General features: G+C 35.7%; 1 protein-coding gene across 1 annotated transcript; it reads right to left on the bottom strand.

The window, feature by feature from the left end:
- Positions 1-18,187: 18,187 nt before the first annotated feature.
- On the bottom strand, positions 18,188-22,173 carry LOC143560058 (putative indole-3-acetic acid-amido synthetase GH3.1). The gene is made up of 3 exons (XM_077048454.1): positions 21,849-22,173; positions 21,662-21,763; positions 18,188-19,564 (listed from the first exon to the last, which is right to left on the bottom strand). The coding sequence occupies exons 1-3, from the start codon at positions 22,154-22,156 to the stop codon at positions 18,205-18,207; spliced, it is 1,770 nt and encodes a 589-aa protein (XP_076904569.1). The 5' UTR covers positions 22,157-22,173; the 3' UTR covers positions 18,188-18,204.
- Between the last annotated feature and the right edge of the window lie 226 nt (positions 22,174-22,399).

Below are 22,399 nucleotides of genomic sequence, written 5' to 3'. Positions count from 1 at the left end.
GTGTTATTTACTATTCTGGTAACTGTGGCTTCGGCTGAAAGAAGTTTTTCAAAATTGAAGTTGTTGAAGACTTACATGCGGTCCACAATGTCCCAAGAAAGACTTAACGGCTTGGCGTTGATATCTATTGAGAGCGATGCTTTGGAAAGCATAAATTATCAAGACTTGACCGAAGAATTTGCTTCAAAAAATGCTAGGAGAGCATCACATTTCGTTTAGGTATGTAATTAGATTATTTTTGCTACAATATTTATGTTTTGTCTATTGAAATTACTATTATCATCGTATGATTTACTTTTATTTGAGTTATCGAATTTTACATTTTACTTAAGTTTTAAGGCCCGAATTTATACTCGCCTTCGGCCCAAATTTTTTTAACGGTTTTCGGAGCCGGGCCAGCCATCCCATCTCATTAACTTTGTATAAATATACAAAATACAATCTCCTAACTTTTATAAAGATCTTAACATCATCATCATCATCATCATCGTACTCAGTATATCCCACCAATAGCAATGCTATGGTAGGGTCTGAGGAGGGTAAGATGTAGACAGCCTTACCTCTATCCCATAGGGATAGAGAGGCTGCTTCCGGTGAGACCCCCGGCTCGATAGTAGTTTTGAATCAAGCCTTGGACATAAGACACATAACACTCAATCATCGGGACACCGGCTGATTGGTGCATGTGCCCTTGTCTTTCGGCTATCAACGCCACCACATGATGCCTGATTAACCTTCCGCCACTTTTAACGTTATTTTCACGTGATTAGTAAAATAACGTCAAAATTAGTGCAATTTTACTTTTGCCCACCCAAGGGTTCACACATATATACATTATATGTGCGCACCGCAAGCAGGGCGTAAATATAAGCCTATTAAGTTATAAAGATAGTAAGTTGTATAGGCTAAATATAAGCCTATTAAGATCTCCACATCATTGTCGTTTTGAGTCTGTAACCTTGATAAGTTGTTTTTGGAAAATGTCACAACCAGTGTGATTTGTAGTAAAACCTTATGTTTTCGTCCATGCATAAACACGCTTTCTTTACATGTGATCCATCAACTACGAAAATGATGTCAAACTCAAAGGCAACTTAATAACATGTTTCTGTACACCTCATTCTTGCCAAAGCGGCACTCCCATGATCCTCCTGTATAAAGGAACAATTCTACCTTGATGTTTTCCATAATCTGAAATGAAACAAACAAAAAATGATCATTATTAGCTATCAAATTGCACCGTTACCTTGTATTACTTCTTTCAAAATTTTAATTAACAAGCCTTAAATATGACAAGTTGCTAAAAGATCCTTTACATTTGTTTTATTCTCATAAAGTCAAGTGAGAAATATTAATTACGCGGAGAAATAAATAACAACAAATCAATTGAGAAATATTAATTACGCGGAGAAATAAATAAGATTACCTTAACTTAAGAATCCGGTTTCCGTTTTGAAGAAACAAGCTTGCAAAGAAAGAGACTTTATAATCGGCGGAAAGGGCCTAGCCCAACCCAGTCATATTAATGCCTAATGGGTTGAATGTCAAGCTCTGGCCTAGAATTTGACGCTAATTGGGAAACTAATTCGTTGCACAGGATTGGCATGTGATGGGTAGGTAGTACACTAGTACTTAAAATATAGGGCAAATTCCTAAAATAGATCAAATGAGAAGAGAGATTCCTAATTTGCCAAAAATTGAGATAAAATCCCATAATAATCTATTGACCACGGAGCCATGACATTTGGGTCCGTGCCGTGAGTTTTTGCTAGCCACTAATGTTATGTCACGCGTATGATATTTGACCCCACCCGTGAGATTTCAAACTGAATCCATATGACCCGTGAGTTTGATATAAAAACTGTTTCCTTGAAAACAGTCTCCTCCGTGAGATATGAAAAAAGTTTGAATCAACCTCATTCCACCATTGATTCACCACCACCATCTCCAACCACCGTAAGCTAACTATCTCCGACCACTGTCGCATTCACCATCTCCGAAGCCCAGAGATGAAGGTGACGGTGGTCGAAGAGTGTAGCCGATGGTGGCCGGAGATGGTGTGGTGGAAATGTCGTTTTGACTTCTCCTCCTTAATATGGATCCGCCCATTCTGCTTCCAACGCAACCACTTAATCTGAATCTACCCATTCAACCTTCAACAATTGCATTTTGGCCCCTTTTAGGCCAAATGTCTCATGAATTGTCTTTAAATAAGTTTTTTCATCATTAGCCTAAAATTTTTATCCATTAGTTGATGTTACCAGATAGAGAATAAAGAAACAATTAATAATTCATCAAACTTCAAGATTTATATGCTTTTATAGAATTAGAAAGACCTTAACATCATTTAAAACTACCAAATAGTTGAATAATTACTAGTTTACAATCTCAGTTAGCAAACCCATTAAGTTTCAACCAAATTCCGGTGCCCGGAGAAGGTGATGCGAAGATGGTCGGAGATAGTGTAGCCGGGCCGAAGATGGTGATGGTGGTGAATCAGTGGTGGAATGAGGTTGATTAGAACTTTTTTCAAATCTTACGGAGGAGATGGTTTTCAAGGAAACAGTCTTAGTATCAAAACCCACGAGTTAGACGAAATTTGTTTGAAATCTCACGGTTGGGGTCAGACATCATACACGTGGCATAATATTAGTGGCTTACAAAAACTCACGGCACAGACCCAAATGTCACAGACTCCGTGAAGTTTTAATGGATCATTATGGGATTTCTCTCAATTTTTGGCTTAAATTAGGAATAATTCTCTCCTCATTTGGCCTATTTAAGAATATACCCTAAAACATATTGTAACTATTAACCATAAGTACCATTCAATAATCAACGAGGAACTAGCATTTACATAATAATAATAAATAAAGTTAAGTGCTATTTTAATACATGTGGTTTGGTCAACTAGGCAACTTTAGTACCTATTTTTTATTTTGTGCAAATGGCTACCTCAGTTTGAAAAAACTTGCATTTTTAGTAATATTTTTCTAACTCTGTCTATTTTTCCATTAAGTTAAGGATAATTTGGTAACTTCGTTATTTTCTTTGTTTTTTTCTTTTCTTTTAAACGCTTATATCTTGTAAACTAGATGTATGGGTTTCAACAAAAAATCAACTGCCGGCGTGTATTGGATCTGGGTTTGTGCATACATAACATGCCGTCGGAGTTTCACCAGCAACATGATCTTCGGTGGCAGGAGCAGCTTGAATAGTTTCTTCTTGAGAGGAAAGTGTGGCAACAGATTCTACCACGCTTGGAGCTGCTTGAAGGTTTGCCACGTGTGCATTCTGGTGTTGTTCCACATTATTGGCAGACTGAAAGGAATCATTTGAATCAGTGTCAGATACATCTTCGACTTCAACCATTTCAGTTGAATCGGCAGTTTGAGGGGCAGGATTGTCAACAACGTGATTATTTTCTTGCAGGGGATCAACTGGTGGTGCAACAGGTGGTACTATTCTGTTGGAAGGCTCAGCATGTAGACACACTTCAGACAAACTGTTGATAATGGATTGAAGCAACAAAGGTTCAGGTAAAGAAGATGGGATTTGAAGATTTGCAGGTGGTGGAGTGTACATTCCACGAAACTGTTTGAACAAGTAGTCATAATCAAACACCCAATCTGGTCCCGTGTGTGCATCAGTGGTATTAAGCTCTTGCCAGTCGACAATGAATGATTCCACAATCAGCTTGGTCTTCTTATTGTAGACACGATAAGCAGTTTTGTTAGCAGCATAACCAACAAAATAACACTCATATGTCTTTTCAGCAAATTTTGAATCAGGCTGAGCACCGGTATGGAGCAGGGTGCAGGGACATCCAAATGTCTTAAAGTAGTTGACTTGCGGCTTTGTCTTATAATATACCTCATACGGAGTCTTCTTCAAGCGCTTGTTAATGATCACACGCTTTTGAATTAAACAAGCAGCATTGATTGCTTCACCCCAGAAAAACAAAGGAAGCTTGGATTTTGATAGCATTGTTCTAGCATCTTTAATTAATGTTCGGTTTCGACGTTCAGATACACCATTATGTTGTGGAGTGTAAGGTGCACTGAAGTGGCGTTCTATTCCATTTGAACTGCAGAAGTCATTCACAGCTCGGTTGCAAAACTCGGTTCTATTATCGCTTCTTAAACATTTCAACTTCATGTCTGTCTGCCTCTCCACTAGTGTAATGAACTTGATTAGAAATTGAACGGTTTCTTTCGTGTGCCCTATGTGACATTCGTCAATTTTGGGTTCTATTTGTATTCGTTTGTGTATTCGTTTATCAGTTAAACCAACCCGATTTATATCCCGAACATTTCAAATATATAAAATATTGGATTTTTTATTACTAAATCATTCCCACATGTTCAATTTGAAAAACCCCTGTTACGGGTTCAAAAACGCCTTAAAAACGATCAAATTACATCAACAACGAACTTTCAGGACGCAAAACAAACCACGCAAGACGAGCTGATCAAACCCCACCCTCATGGGCGCTGCGCCCAGCGGACATAAAGGCGAGGGCGGCCGCGAGTGGCGGCCTCAGACCTACATAAGTTGCTTTTTGTGTTTTCTTGTTTGTTCTTTTGTCCAAAACTCGTTTTTTACACACCAAACCTCATGTTTAACCCTCCCAACCTTTCCCTATATATACACGACCCCTCCCGACATCAATCCCTGCTCTCATTTCATTTCCACACTCAAATTCATTGATCTTTAAGGTTGTTTATGCTTGTTCTTGGCAGTTTAACTTTTGAAAGTCAAACTGACCATATCTCTTGTTTTTTATCATCTTGCTTAGTTTTAATTAATACTTGTATCTTATGGCACAACGTATATATATATATATATTATACATATATATATATATATATATATATTATACACCCCTTGTTACCTTTGGTAGTTACTTTTCCGGCCCCGGTTGGTTAAGTTTCAGGCCTCGTAAGGCAAAGCTACATGGAGGACTTCCGTGGTCCTTGTTATATATTTTCCGCATCTAACCATCTAACTTTATTATTGCTTATTAAATTCTGCTCATTTTAGTTTGTTTTTCATATTTACAAGTTCCATGGTTAAGGTTTCTAAGAGTCTATGTTTTGGTTTAACCGTAAATAGCTCTAGACCGTAAACCGAACTTTTGTTTAAAGGCTTTATTGTTAACTTTTTGGTTGTAAAACTTAAGTATTTTCATTTGTACATTATTATACAAGTTCTTTGATATTTGGGCATGTGGAAACCATCTATGAACTTGTTGTGAGATGGAAACCGGACCAATCTGATTTTTTACTCGCTTAAGACACACAAGTGTGTTTTTAGCTATCAAGACTTGTATATTTATTTAAAAATAGTTTACAAGCTGATTTTAATTATTTTCTTAAGTACTTGGAAATATTGGATCCAACTTGATCTCATAACAAAGTTTGGACCGACAAAACCGAACACTCGCTTAACGTGCGTTGTTAGTTCTAAAACAATAGAGCTACATACTTGGTTAAGTCTTATTAAGTATTATTGAGTTATCTCATAACATTTATTATTTTACAAAATTGACTTTGTGTTTGACCAATCAAGACCCGAACCAACAACCCGAACACTCGTTAAAAACCGGTTTTAGTATCTATATTCCGAAGGGACTTGCATTCTTGCATTTTTACCCACCTTACTACTTAACATAGGTTGAGTAAATATTAATGTTAGATACTTTAACCCGGTTTCGAGCAAACTTACATTTTAATGGGTTATTATTATAATTTCTTAAATAGTTACATTTCAAACCTTTAACTTTAATTGTTTATATTACTTAACATGTATTTTATCCTAAAGACTTCCCAAAACAACCATTCCTAATACACGACTTTTTCTTTCGTTTAGGCCTTGCTCGTTAAACTACATCTTTCCTGTTACTCGTCTTTTTACCGATCAAGTTTATTACTTGAAAGGTGAGTACTTTCATACCCCGTTTTCCATCTTTCATATTGGGGTGATATTTCATACCTATTCAAACTAAATGCTTTATACTTGAATCCTAAACCACAAACGTTATTGTATACTTTACTTAAATAATTGCTCGCTTTGGTGTTCTATGATTATATGCCTATGTGTTTATCACTTTTGGTTGGTGGAACTATAAAATCCTAGTCTATTTGGCAACCCCTTATAGCAAGGTGTCGTTAACGTAATGCAATTAACGATAACTATAAAATCCTAGACTATTTGACATCCCCTTATAGCTAGGTGTCGCTAACGTAATTCTATTAGCGATATCTATTTATCCAAGTTATTGCTTTTATTTATCGTTTCGTATACAAGTTTTGTGGACTTTTATCACTATATACTTATATGCTCAAACTTATGAATTGCTCACCAACCTTTGTGTTGATAAACTTTATTTTAAGAAATGTTACATGTTTGACTTTTGTTGACTCGAGGACTTGACGAAAAATGTTACCAAGACTATTAGGATATTAGTAAAATGAACAATATAATTGTTTACTTGTATTCAATTTGTTTGTATGAACGAGATGTGTTGTTTATTGATTTATGAAATAAAATGAGTTGATTAAATATTGTCACTTTAAATAGTGTCTTGTGTATTTGTCCAATCACGTTGCACCCCGGCATGTTCCGCCGCCTTTGGTCGGGGTGTGACACCCTATAAGGAATATCTAGCTGAAACGAGAAAAGTCATCAGTAATCACAAGACAATGGGCTTTTCGGCCGATTGCCAATGGATGGATAGGACCTGTCACACCCCGAAAAAAGGCGGCGGGGATTGCCCAAAAACACAAGACACTATTTAAAGTGACAATATTTAATTCAACTCATTTTATTTCATAAATCAGTAATCAACACATCTCGTTCACACAAACAAATTGAATACAAGTAACATTTATATTGTTCGTTTTACTAATATCCTAATGGTCTTGGTAACATTTTCCGTCAAGTCCTCGAGTCAACAAAAGTCAAACAACATTTCATAAAATAAAGTTTGTCAACACAAAGGTTGGTGAGTAATTCATAAGTTTGAGCATATAAGTATGTAGTAATAAAAAGTCACAAAACTTGTATACGAAACAATAGATAAAAGCAACAACTTGGATAAAATAGATATCGCTAATAGTTTTACGTTAGCGACACCTAGCTATAAGGGGATACCAAATAGTCTAGGATTTTATAGTTATCGTTAATTGCATTACGTTAACGACACCTTTCCATCAGGGGTTGCCAAATGGTCTAGGATTTATAGTTCCACTATCCAAAAGCGATAAACACATAAGCATGCAAGCATAGAACACCAAATCGATCAATTATTTAAGTAAAGTATACAATCATGTTTGTGGGTTTAAGATTCAAGTAAATAAAGCATTTAGTTTGATAAGTATGAAATGTCACCCCAAAACGAAAGATGAAAAATGGGGTATGAAAGTACTCACCTCGATTGACGAATCGAGAGCTAATAAATGATCGAAATATAGAAAGCTTGCAAACGAAACGAACGAATCCGACTTGAAAGCTAATTGAAAACGAATAAATAATATATTAATGAACTTGAACTTTAGTTGAAACCACATTTGAAACAATAAACGAGAAGGTTCGGCTGTAAATCAGGTTACCGGTTAATTTGTTAACGATTAGGGGCTCGTACTTAAATGATAATTTAAGTTAAAATAATATTATTTTATTGGGCTGTTAAATAACTAAACCAATATTTAATAGAAACAAGACAAGTTTAAATCAAGAGTTCGGTTTTATAAAAATGAATTAATAATAAGGCTTATAACGATATTATTAATGATAAAGATAGAAATGATAATAATAATTTTAAAATATGTTATATATATATATATATAAGATAATGATGATAATAATACATAATAATACTACCAATTGAGAATTACTGTTAAAACTAACAATAGTAGTAGTAATAATAAATATAACAATAATTACTTATGTTCTTGAATGCATTATTAATAGATTTATGAATTTTAATAATAATAATAATTATTATAATAATTATATGTGTCATATTAATAATAACTAATATTTATAACATTTTAATAATAGTAGTATTTGTGATAAAAAAAAATATAAATCAAGTAACGATGACGTTAAATAGTGACTAGGCCCGATATGGGTTTCGGTTCAATAAAACAAGTAGATAATATTTGTATCCAAAAGTAATAACATTCATAGAGATTAATAATAATAATAATAATATTAATTTGCTTTATTAATAGTTCACAAAATAAATATAACAATATTATTGCTAATAATTAATGTTAAACAAAATATGATTTTAACATATTTTGTTAAAATATGTTAAAATATGTTAAAACTGAGAAGAAGAAGATGGGGGCTGGGTGGGTTAAATGGGTTAGGGTTAGGGTTGGGTTAAATATATATGTATTATATATTTTCAAAAACACCCCCTTAAGTTTCAATCAAGTATAAATACGAGTTTAAAGGTTCTTAAAACCTATAACGACTTTACGAAAATCATTTTAAACCCCTCATGTTTTTCTTAGCGACACTATAATATGACAAACATCGATTTATTGATGATCGAGGTATATAATAATATTATATAATAATTAATTAAGGTTCAAAAGAATGTTGAGTCGGGTTTACACAATAAAAGTTTACAAAACGAATATAACTTGAGACTCAAATTTGACGAATGTCACAGGACCAAACAAATCCATATGCAACAGCCGAAGAATTAAATCTATGGAATAAATCATCTTGGGCTTGTGAGGGAGCTTGTGTTGCTTGCATTTAGAGCATGAAATACATTTTTAAATGCAAGAGAAAGATTTAACAGGAAATCCCCTCACGTGCTCACCTTTGACCAATTTGTTTATGTTTTTGAAATTTACATGGCCAAGGCGTTTATACCATAGAGATGAGTCGTTCTCTGAGGCCTTAGATATTAAACATGAAGCGGTCCTACGCGAGTAAGAGCTATGCATACCCACTATATAAGCATCATTATGCCTCAGAGTACGCATAAATATCCATTCTTCTGGGACTTTGAAACATGATATGAGAATCAAGCATTCATTCTCAGTGAATAGTGTGGAGTACTATCGATCATAGACACTCAGCAGATTGTGATTCAGTTGCTCCACCAAGTTGACGTCATCAAAAGTCGGGATCCCATTTGACACTTTTCCATGTTTTGTGGTATTACCACCCACGTCTCCAACGAAAGAAACGTGTCTACCATTAAACGGTTTAACGTCGAATAGTAAGGACTTGTCTGTCGTCATGTGTCAGGTACAACCACTGTCTATGTACCAAATACTGTTGACATACCTTCTTGATTGACCCTACACACATTAAAAATTAATTAGACATGGGTAACCGAGACTTAGTTGTCTTGGGAAGGTTTACCACTGTGTTACCATCTTTTATTGTCTTGTCATCAATTATGAAGTTTTGGGATATGTCAGAATCAAAAGAACAGTCCTTAGGAATCCATGCACGTGTAGGTTTCCTGGTTTTAGAGTATTTTCTTGACTGTCTTCTTCTTGGTTTTAAAATGAAATCCTTAGATTTCTCAATATTTGGATTCCTTTTGTTGTTTCCTTTTGGTGAATTCCTTGACTTTTCAGCCTTGGAATTCCTTTTTGCTCTTTCCTTTTTGGTTATCCAGAAAGGAGGTATATTGCTTTTCTTATTTCTGGATCTCACATCCATTTCACTGGCAGAACTATCAGATCGGTCATTTCTTGTTCTTGAGCTTGGAGTAGCTCTACAACGGAATTGATTAAACTGACCGTTCATTTCTTTTTGCCTTCTATGCCAGTTCTTTCAATGTCTTGCAATGTGAGATGGGTTACCACAAACGTAACAAAGTCTGTTTCTGTTATCCCTATAGAACTCGTCGAAATTATGATACATTGGTGGTGGTGAATAAGGTGATGCTTGGAAAGGAACAAACAAGTTATCAGATCTATAACCACGGTTATAAAAAACATTTGAGTAGAATGAATTGACATAATCTTGTAGCAACCATAGTAGTTATTGTCAAAATGATTGTATAGTTGAGGCTGATAGGCTTGACTAGTTGATTGGTAAATATTGTTTTTATGTGGTGGTACATATTTACTTGAGGTACTAGGTTTCTCTTTTTCAAAACATTTTTCTTTAATTTTATCTTCTTCTACTTTACGATCACTTGAAGAACAACTAGGTATGTTTGTCTCCACAGACCTCTTTTCATGCACATTTCTGTTATAAACAATCTCATTAAAAATAGTTTCACAATCACTATCAGAAGTAAAAACATCATTTTCATTCACATCATCAAGAGAAGTGCCAACATCAACACTCTCACAAATGACATGATTGTTCAAAATATTTTTTAAAGTATTATTATTATAGACAGGGTTAACAACAATGATTTTAGATTCACACTTGAATCAAAAAGTGAATTAAAAATCCTTTTATCTCCAAAACCCTTGTTTGTTTCCACACAATCACTTTATTCTACACAACATGCTGAAGAAGATGAATTACCATTAGGACTAATTTATGGAATAATCGGATCAACGGTCTTGGCAAAAACATGAGTAAATGTCTTTGGTTTTGGCACGACCAATACCATAGACCATTTCATCCTTAGGTGGGGTATTGAAACTAAAGTGAGGAAGGCTAGTATAATTCTCGTTAAACGGAAGAACAACAGTATTATCATAGCCTATTCCAGTCTTTTGTCTCACCCCAATCTGTGCCCCAATTATCCCATTAAGCTTATCAGAAGCTAACTCAAATTTGTCAACGGCTATTTTCCTTTGGGCCAAATCTAGTTCTAATTTGTCAATTTTAGCATTTAATTCGACAACACGTCTTTCATGGTGTTCAACTAGTTTTTCAGCTTGGAAACGTTTTTCATTAAGTTTAGCCATATCATTATTAAGAGTTTTAATTCTAGTGACATAAAAGCTTTTCAGCTTTCCTAAGATCATCGTTCTGACATCTAAGGCTAAGATTTTCATCAATAATGGCAGCATTATGAGTTCTATAGTGCATAACTTTATCAATACAAGCTTGTGAGCAAAGATTGTGTACCTCGGTAATGACAGAGGTAGGTGCAGGTGTTCCAGTAGCAGAGCTTGATGAGGTGCTTGCTTGATCAGTGAAGGTCATTCCAGCAAAGGTCAGAGGATTCTCCAGCTATTCAAATTGGTCATCCTCCCAATCTGGTTGAGTAGATTCAGCTGTTTTTGTAATCATGGCCTTTGAGCTCGACTCGAAGTTTCCCTTGGATCCATTTCCTTGACCGATTCTTGGGATTCTTGACTTCGAGGAGTAATTTGGAATGGACCTCTTGTCATGTCTCTTAGCACCCTCATTTTCTGACATCTCGGTGAATGTCATTAACAACCATCGGCGGATTGGTGCATTCTCTTGCAAAGTGACCTGTTTCAATGCAGTTGTAGCAACGCAACTTGTCTTTCTCAAACCCAATATTCTTCCCATCATCATCTTTGAAACTGTTCTTCCCATATTTTTACATGAAATTTGAAGCTCAGTGAACATCCATGGCCATCTGGTACTTGATGTCCATTTTCTTGAGATCCTTCTTGTTGATCCCGGGAAGATCACCTTTCTCAAAAGAAGGAGGAAGCAGCTTTCCTTGTAATAACTCCTCGTGGTTTTCCATAAAGGCATGAAACAGTGCCACATTGGAGTCATCATGTAAAATGGTTTGAGGAGCAGAGTTGTGACACCCGGTAAATTCCCAATCCCTTAAACCAAGTAATCAACCTAAATATTAGGTAATTATGTTATATACGCCTTGCGCGAGCGCGCCATATTAGAATCAGCGCGTGCATTTGTTATGTGCGCCCTGCGCGAGCGCGCCATGTTAATCAGCGCGTGCATTTGTTATGTGCGCCCTGCGCGAGCGCGCCATGTTAGTCAGCGCGGGCATATTATGTGCGCCCTGCGCGAGCGCACCAAGTTAAGAACCAGCGTGGGCATATGTTATATGCGCCATGCGCGAATGTTTTGGCTTTATGTTTTCATGTACCTTAACGTTATGTTGTCTAATGGGTTGACCATCCCGCATGATGCTAAGGCGGGTGCATCCTAAATCGTTTATGCGCGTGCGGAAGGGAACTAACCTCCCCGCATGGCGGGAACATTGAGAGCTAGTTTGTCGAAGCTCCAAGATGGAATTGACTTCAACATAACTGATCACTATGTTGAAATACCAAGACCACCTGGAGAATCTACAAATGAAACTCAATGTCCCTAACTGCGAGAAGATTACGCACCTACCCGCAGCAAAGAAATGTCCTTCACGCAGAAAGTTATGCGCACAAAGTGATACGCACAGAACACTTAGTCTATTCTCCAGATGTAAGGAGATTACTCCCGCCCAAAAGGAAACAGTAACGTGTTTCAGAGATTTTTCCACTTTTTACTGTACACTGACAAAAGTACCTGAAAAAGCATACTGTAACATGAAAAGTCAACTGTCAGCCACCCTACTCCCACCAACCACAGACCTGCATGTCCTGACCAAATCAAATCAAATCTTTTATCCACTACTCCACTTTTAAATAAATAATAATAATTTCCATACTTTATCATCATTACACCTAGATATGAAAAGATTACAATCCCCTAAAGCAAGGGATTGTGTTCCCTTGAGTTTGCCTATAAATATGTAACCTAAATTATCACCCAAACACTTCAAACTTCTCTCTTAAGAACTGCAAACTTGCACTAAACATCTCCCAAGCATCCGTTATTTTCAATTCCGTTCCAGTTACTAGACCTTCAATTCAAAGGCCAACACCAAGAAAACCCGAATCTCGATTAATCCCTTAACAAGAACCACAGGTGAGTCTCACAGCCCCTATTTTCACTGTTTTCACTATTTTCGGGGCGAGGGACACGTACTTAAATAATGTTTTATCATGGTATACTTACAAGCTATGCAAGCGATTATGTGTTTAAATTACGTTTCTTGATGAGCAATGCAAACGGTTATCTATGATTTACGATGTATGTGCGCCAGAACTCGAGTAAGTGATCACTTTACCATTGGAACTCTAAGGGTAGGGACTGCTGGTTTGATCCGCCCACTCGTAGGGGTCGCACCTCTTACGCGGACGAGTGCCTAGTATGGTCATGGGGCAGTACTATGGGTTTGAGCCCGCTCGTAGAGGTCGCTCCTCTTACGCAGACGAGCGCCTTGTTTTCCGGCACAACGTCCGCGCGTAACCCGCGGGACGGTATTACAGTTTTATTCGCTCGTAGTGGCAGCGCCACTTACACAGACGAGCACGGCTTTTCAGAAATGTCCACGCGCAACCCGCGGGACGGTATTACTTATTTCGCTCGTAGTGGCAGCGCCACTTACACAGACGAGCACAGTTCCCAGAAATGTTCGCGCGTAACCCGCGGAACGATTTTATCAGAATATGTTGATAGAACTATGTTTTACCAAGCATGTGTTATAATGGTGCTATCAGAATTATGTTTTAGAATGATTTTTATCACGATTATGATGCAATACGATTTATCAAGTTACTAAAACTTGTGAACTCACTCAGTTTATACTGATTCAAATGTTTTACGTGTCTTTCAGGAGATAACTAGGTAGCGCATGGAGTCACACTTAGAGCACCTCACGCTGAACATCTAAAACTAGCTTTTTGGAAGATTTTAGTTCTATCCCTTCGATGCGCGTGGTTGTTCTCGCCGCGCAAGGGGATATGGCGTGGAAATCTTCAACAGTTTTTATACTTGGATGATTTTATGTAATTTTTAAACAATGTAATGTATTTGTATTAAACATTTCATGCGCAATGAAAATCTTATCTTGAATGTTTGCAATGGCCCGTACTTAAGTATCAATCCCCACTAGCGCGCACCCGGCTGTTTCCGCCGTTCAGGGCCGGGTGTGACAAGAGTGAGCTTGATTGCTTGCAGGTTTCTTGATCCCATGAGCTCTTAGAGCTTGTGCAACGGCCTTGTCAACTGCATCTTAAAAGTAACTTGAGCTTGATGCTGCTTGAGGTGCGGCAGTAGTCTTAAGAGCAGAGTTAGCAGTGTGAGAAGTAGGGTGTGATTGAGTCAGAAATCTTGTGCTTACACCTGATACAGTAGCTATTCCTGCTTGAGTGAGAGAACTAATATGATTACCCATCATCAATTTGTCATCCATTTCAAATGACTTGATAATGGAAGTCAAGTCAGCAAGGGTGGTAATTTGCATATTGGTAGTTCTCTTGATTGTGATTACACTATTGTTCCAGGCATAAGAAAGGGAGTTGAGTACTATGTCACTGATTTCAATTAGATCATATTCAATACCAGACTTTTGATCTTAGTAACCAAGGTTATAAATCTTTGAATGAGATTACCAATTGATTCTCCTTGTACATAATTGAACATGTTGAATTATCCCTTCAACGTTCCCTTCTTGCTGTTTTGCATCTCAACTTGTTTACCAAGGCATCCCAAAGACCTTTAGCTGTGGTGTGATCCCTCAAGGTTAGTGCAATTTCACGTGAAAGGCAAAAACTAAAAACACCAAAGACCTTTTGATCATCACTGAAACACTTACTATCATTGTCATCATAGGCAGTAGCATGCTTAGGAAATTCACCATCAGCAGCAGTAGTTGTGGGATTGTATGGACCTTGTTCAAGTGGTCTAAGAAGATTATAATCAAGAATTCTAATGTAGTTCTTAAATCACCACTTGAATTCCTCAAAATCATTATCCCAATTCATCAACTTTGGAGGGTTGTTAGTAGTTCCAACCTCGTTCTCAAAGATCATGTAACCTAAGGCTACAACATCATTTTTAACTTCTTCCATTGGATTGGCCATTGCTTACACAGCTTTAAGATCAACAAAACACAATATGATTCTGCTTGAAAAACACAAGTATGGAGTATTTGAATGAAATGTAATCGAATGAAGGGTGATCGAATGGATAAGCAGCTTCTGAGAAAAGTTTTAAGTATAAAGTAATCGAATGTCTTGTTAAACTAATCGAATGGATGAATCTAATCGAATGAGATTATAATCTAATCGAATGGGGATTCGATTCGATTAGGGTATAATTCGATTAGAATTTAATCTGGACTCGATTCGATTACTCTGGAGATTCGATTAGATCACTTGGTATTCTATTCGATTAAGCTGACTTGATTAGATTCGATAACTCTTGAATTCGATTAGATTACATCTTGGAGTTCGATTCGAATACACGCTGGATTCGATTCAAATCACGTTTTTCAAGATTGCTTTTCCTATGTATGTCACTATAATCACTTTTGACCCTTTATGGATTTTCATAAACACCTTTATTTCAATAGTTTTCAACACCAATTTTTGAATCTTTGAAGCTTTAAACTTTGAATCTTCACAAATTAACACACAAACTTTAACATCCGAAGCTTGAACACTTGAAGATTATGAACTTATGAACACTTTTCTTCACTTTCATGAACCTGTAACCCACAAATCTTTTTGAAAATCCGTCTTCGACACAAATAAGACCAAAATTCAAGGTTGTGACCCAAGATCTAAAACTAGTAGAGCCCGAAAGCTTTGATACCAATTGTAGGTCCCTTGATCGGATTTAACAACACTATTACTAGTTAACTTGGATCAACCTTTACACTAGCTAGCGGAAATCACTAGTGAGGACCGAGATCTCGGATCTTGTTTGATTTGTATTATTGCCGTGACAAAGAGAAAGAAGAGAGAGTTTTAGATTTGTAAGGATAAGATTGACAAAAGGTTATGTGTGTATGAGTTACACACACTATATATAGTGTGTATGCTCATACACTCTCTATTGATTATTGTCGGCCCAATGGGCTCTATTACAAATGGCTTTGGGCCCAAACATACATATGAACACAAACCGACTAGCTAACATACATAAACGTTCAAAAATAAACAAATACAAAAGGCTAATCACAAGATGGGCCTAACACCATTGATTAACAATAAATGAGTTACTATTGAAGGAGTTCTTGCTGGGGGTGTTATTACATATGTAACAAGTGAGTGTCGCGGTAATAACCATCAATTGACACGCTCCTGCATGAATAATAATCGTGCCATTTTAATTGTTGTGACGGTTACTAGCTAAAAAGACAAGCCTTTAGCCTATCATATCGTGTTCATGTTTTTCAAAACAATAAACTTCATATTCATTTCTTTAATCTTTTTCAATCACGTGACTGTATTTGAGAGTAAGACCGAAATATTTTAATTTGCAAACCATCTTTATACGATTTCAAGAGACAACCTCTTAACAAATTATAAACTCACAAAACCATCAATGAATTGTTATAACATAAATCATGTGAAGAAGCAAAACCGACATCCTCACACCTTTTGTAAATATGAAAACAACAAATATATATACAACTTTAACTTATTAAGTTATTTTAAAGGTTTACAACTTAGGAGAGTAGTAAATTAAAGCTTTCATTGGTCTTAGCCGTCATAAGTAATTGTAGACTTTTGTCTTAAAAGTGAAAGACAGAGTGAAGACAATGACTCTCTTTTTACTAACATCAAATCTAATATAGCTTTTTAAGTTTTTTAAATATGTTTTGTTTGCCAATTACTAGTTTCAAGCCGAAAGTTAATTAAAGCTTACTTTCTTCTTTCATGAAAATTAATTACAGTCGACCAAAAGTGTTAAATGTGTGCACATTGTTTATGCTGTATTGGAGTGTCCTAATGATTAAGATGTAGTCGAGAGTTAGGATCACTCGCCAGTATATCGGCATATCATACAAAACCAGTGAACATTGATCATGTACAACGGGGAGTGAAGATAGGTCTTTAATGAGATAAGAACGTCATACGATGTTCGTCAACACGAGTCCTAGACAACTAGGTGTCATACTCAAATCACATTATGTGTAGGATTAATGTGAAATTGAAATAAGATTCTAGCATAACTAAGTAAAATAGTTATTTTCAAAAGCTGTACGTTCAGTGAAATGATCAAAGTTGTTCCATATAATTTCGAGATTAGAAAATTTAACGTTTTAGATACAATCTCAAGACTCAAGTAAAAACAAAATATATATTATTGGTGACAAGCAAAAGAGTAGGCAGCTTTACTTGAAAAGTGATCAATGATATCACAGTCGGTGTTAAAAGTTACAAATTGAATAATTTTCTGATCATAATATACGGTACGATAAGTATAAACTTCACTATTTATATGTAACTGAAATTTGCAACGTTAATATTGAGAAATTTTCTTTTAACGAATACACTTTATTATATTGTGTAACGAAGAATCATTTTTTTAATTAACCAATTTTTATATTTTTTTACTTTTGTTAAAAAAAACTAGAATGAGTTAATTTATTTAAACTAAAAAAAGGATCCAATTAACCAATGTAAATTTCATTATTCAAAAAGTGCAACAAAGAAAAACATAAGGTCACATCCCCAGTTTATCAGCAACGAAGAATCATAAGGATTAATAAAATCGACTCCGATTCTGCAAAACATATGAATTGCAAAGGAAAGATATATATTACATACATTTATCATATTTTTTTCATTGGTGCCTTAAGATTGGAAACTCTTAACAAATTTCCTCCATGCATCACTTGCTGTCATAATTCAAAAAATATGAATTGTTTAAAGGAATCAAGATTAATCGTTATTGTTACTGTAAAATAAAGGTTCATGAATAAAACTAAATTATGCATGCATACATCAAATTTTCAAACCTGTTTTGTGTAATGAGACAAACCTGTTTTGCCTTTCAACATATGTTAATAACAGGATCTAAAAACTATTATTAAAATACGTTATAAGTGTTTGTATAACAAAAACAAGTGACATAAATTGACATACATGATACATCACGGGCGTAAGAAACCATGCATATAAATCCGCGGAATACAGCAAACAACCCTCCGATATTATATTAATTTACAATAAAGCTTACAAATTAATATACATACCAATAGAGACCCCTTTAACAATATAAGAGCTTACATTAAAGCCCCTAGATGAGACAAAACACAAATTAAAGACTTACGGAAAACGTTATTCGTGCGTACTATCTGAAATTTATATCACACATTACACCCATCAGTTCAAATAAAAAAAGATTTTCTTAGTTCATACTTTATTTTAAAAAGTGGTATTAGCCCGTTTAGCAATCACTGTGGATGCTCTTAATATTTTAAAAACGTCTTTCTGTTGTCCAGTGCGGCGGTGCTGGACTGAAATGCACCGACACGACTCTAGAATCAAGAAGCTCCATGATCGGCGTGAAGCTGACGCACCGTGGAACTTTATATTGGTTAATGGACGCGCCTCTTGAGATTGCGTAGTCCATTAACTCTTCAAATGTCCCGTTCTTCACAACCCGAATCTCCAACGGCCCGATCGAGTTATCCGCCACCCGACTTTGTCGATAAACCGAGTTTAAAGATTCCTCCATAGCCAAACAACATTGCGCCAACACGTCATCGCTCGGCCCGTTCGCCGGGTCTTTAACCAACAACTCCCAATAGATAACATAATGACCCGGAATCGTCTTCGTGTCACCATAGCTAGTGTACTCGACCACGTTCGTGTTAAACTCGTTTAACAGCTTAGACGCGTTTTCAACCGCAGTTTGCAACTCGGTTTCATCGGTTTTGTCGGCATCGATGCTTAGTAAAACGTTCTTCCGTCTTATGAACTTGAATTGCGGGGCCGAGTTATAGAAGCCCGTTACTCGGAGGATATCACCAACACGGTACCGACAGAGGCCCGAGTAAGTCGAGATCACGAGCTCGTACTCTTTACCCACTTCCAAATCCGCTAGATCAAGAAGACTACTCGAATCATGTTCCGATCCATCATGTGGGATGAACTCAAAGTAACCCATGTTAGGCATAATGGTGTAACTGACCTCGGATGGTTTCAACATTGGTGTTAAATTGAGCCCAAAATAACACTCGGATGAAGCATACATGGTACATGTTTTAGGTAAATTACCACTATAATAATCAAGAATCGGAATGTATTGGGCCATGGCCCCGGTAACAATAACGTCTAGGTACTTTGTATTGGGCCAAATCCGCGTAATAATCCCCTCCCAATTCCCCTCACAACATTCTTCTCTAATGAACCTGGCCTGATCCGGGTCCGGTTTCAAAATATTTGAAACACATTCCCTAATCGCGGAGTCCGTGATTTTCAGGCTCAAAGTCCCAGTTTCAATATCGTGGGCCAGTTGTTCCCAATTCATTTGGAGAAACTTGATGGCCCGAACAAGGCCCGATGCGAACACGGCCCCACATCGGAGGACTTGTTCACGGTAAATGAGGCCGCATAGCATTTGAGAGTACATGCTTTGGAAAGCGTCTACGCATAGAATGGTTTCGTTCGGGCTGGTGTAGACGTTGTACGGGTCGAAGGGCCGGGTTTTGAATTGCGGGCTTTTGTAGTAGCTTGTTAAAACGGGTCGGGCCACCAGTCCACTTGGGGTTTTAGTTTCGGCCTTGATGAACAAAAAGTAGAGACCCTTGCCTTTATCTAGACCAGGCACGTACCTGAAAGAAAGTGACATTTTTTCAATATTTAAGAAAACATTAAAGACTTGTAAAAGTGTATATATGGTGGTACATAATATATCTTGACTTCGATTAATTATATCAGATCTCAATATTCAATAAATAATGTATCCTGTGTTCAATAGCTAAAACCAGATCTAAATACTATGAATAAAAATCCAAAATCGGTAACTTTTTATTTATCATTTTTGTAAATAATTAATTTCAGTTAAAGGATGTATTTTAAAGTTTATGAATTATATTATTTTTATTATTCAACACGTAAAATACACGGGATTCTAATTAAAATTAGCAAACAAAATTACAGAGATATTAATTGTAAATCAAATAATACTAAAATAGATAAAACATGACACATGGACAACAAATGAATTTCAAGTTGCATGCATTATTATGCGAATATTTTTTCAAAATTTTCTTTTTTTAGAAATGGAAGGGCGTATGACCCAAGACCTTTATCTAGACCAGACATACCCGCAGCAACAAAGCAACAACTTTAAGTTTTACTAATATTTAAGAAAACATTCAAAACTGAAACCAGATCTCAAATACAACTTATATAAAACGTGAAATATTTATATCCATATAACTCACAAGAAAATTATAAAAATTAAAGCTAAATTATAAATAAAATAATACTTACAATTTTTTTGTTTTTTATTTATGAAACATGATTCATATATTAAGTAAAATGATCCAATTATAATATAGAGGTGGACAAGCAGGTATCGTCATCACCTCTTTTAAATGACAAACCTAATTCTATACTAAACAAATAAAAGAAAAAATACTTTACTACGCGTACATAAATGAATTTTCAATTGGCATACATTAAAACATGTGAAACTTAAAGATTTTTCTTTCGGATAAAGGGTATTGACCCAACACTTATATCTAGGGTGTATTTGGGATTACTTATTTAAATGAAAAAGGATTTTTAATTAAAAGGATTTATAAACTTATAAAATTTTGAAAAGAAGTTTTTAAAAGAATGTTTGGATTAGCTTATGTGTTGGGGAAAACCAAAATGACCAAAAGGGACACTCTTTTTTAAAAGGAGTGTAATGGGGTTTAAGGGTGAGAGGGGTGTAATAGGTAAATCAAACTCATTAAGTTAATAAGTTACATATTCCTAACTTTTCAAAACCCCTCTATTTTGCTTTCACCATAAGTTAAAATCTATAAGACCTTATGGTTTGCCAAACACCTTATTAACTTTTCAAAAAGTTTATAAGTTATAAGTTAATGAAAATAAGAAATCTCAAACACTCCTGTATTCTAGATCAGACACATACCAGCAACAAGGCAACCTTTTTTCAACATTAAGAAAACATTCAAAACTTATAATAATTTTGTTGTTGAATGATATTTTGTATGTTAATTAGATATAGCCAAAATAAACAGATATTTCTTTAAATTAAGAGATTTAAGTTTATAAGATGTGTTGATATCCTAATATTCAAACCAGATTATATGGTTGTTTGAAAAAGTCCGTGGATCGTGGCTCGCTCGGAAATATCTCGAAAAAAATCTCGAATCTAAACAAGAGGGGTCGGGTCGGGTCAATTTCTAAATGAGTTGAGCTCGAGCTAGGGTTGGCTTGGCTCGTTAGCTTATTCATATGAAACCCTAAATTTTAATATATAATAATAATATCATATCAAAATGAGAAAAAATTAAAAAAAATACGTATATTATGCCTCTCGAGCATTAAATCATTGTAAAAAAATTAAAAGTAAAACATATAAAGTTATAAGTTTTCTAGTTTACATTAAAATATGTAAAAAAAAACAAAAATAACAAAAAAAAAAAAAACAAATTAACGATCTCAGCTTGAGCAACAAGCCAAGCTCAAGCTTGATTTTTTAGCTCGACAAAGTTAACGACACAAGCTCAAGCCATCTCGTTTAAGTTGGCTCGGCTCGATAGTTAAAACCCTAAACTAGATAAAATTAAAATAATAACTAACTAATATCATTTATAAATTTATAATAGTAACCATGTCATGAGATGAACAAAAGAATTTTCAATTTGCATGCATTAAACCATGAATCTTTTTCAAGTTTAACTACATACAAATTCATGACAGGCATGAGAAGGCTGTAGAGCTTCTGTCTACGATCCATTTCAGCAGCAATGGTCGGCATGAGTTTTCTTTCCCCAGCAGAAGTCCCAGAACTGTCACACAAAACAAATTCAACATTAGCAACAACATGAGCCAGAACTTTTGATTTAATAATAATAATATTATATAGAATGAAACCTTGTGAGGAACTCTGAAATAGGATGAGACGACAAGATGGTAGATCGGTCACCATTAGCAATCCGTTGGATGTACGGCTGGAGATCATCATAAGTAATGACCGGAACTTTTGACTTATAAGTTTTCCGGTCAGTTGCTCCGTTAAGGTTCCATTTGTTCAAGTACTCGGTACCCGCGTTCTGAGAAAGAATCTCTGACAAGACATTCTCTTGAACAGAATCACAGTTTTTAGTCATTTCTTCAATGAATTCAAGAGCCTTTGCATCTTTCTCACACGCCGGAGACGAGATTGCAGAATCAACAGCCATGCTACAAAAGAAGATCGAGAGTTTAATAATAATAATAATAATAATAATAATATTAAAAAGAGAGAGTGTTGTGTGTGTTATGAGGAGTGAAAGATGGTGGTGGGTTTTTATAGGGTGGAGATGAGATGCCACGTCAGAAGTGGTGGAATTGGCCGAAGGAATAACGTTGTTTTGGAAGGTTGTGGACGAAGTTTGCATGAAAATGTTTTTTCGTAGGTGTTGACGTTGTAACCTCGGGTGGAG

This window comes from Bidens hawaiensis, unplaced genomic scaffold (genome assembly GCF_021521415.1).
Source record: "Bidens hawaiensis isolate Kalapana, Puna unplaced genomic scaffold, B.hawaiensis_p1.1 tig00020162_1, whole genome shotgun sequence".
Lineage (NCBI taxonomy): Eukaryota > Viridiplantae > Streptophyta > Magnoliopsida > Asterales > Asteraceae > Bidens > Bidens hawaiensis.
Note: the sequence above shows the minus strand (reverse complement) of the source record. Positions and strands in the feature narration are given on the sequence as shown.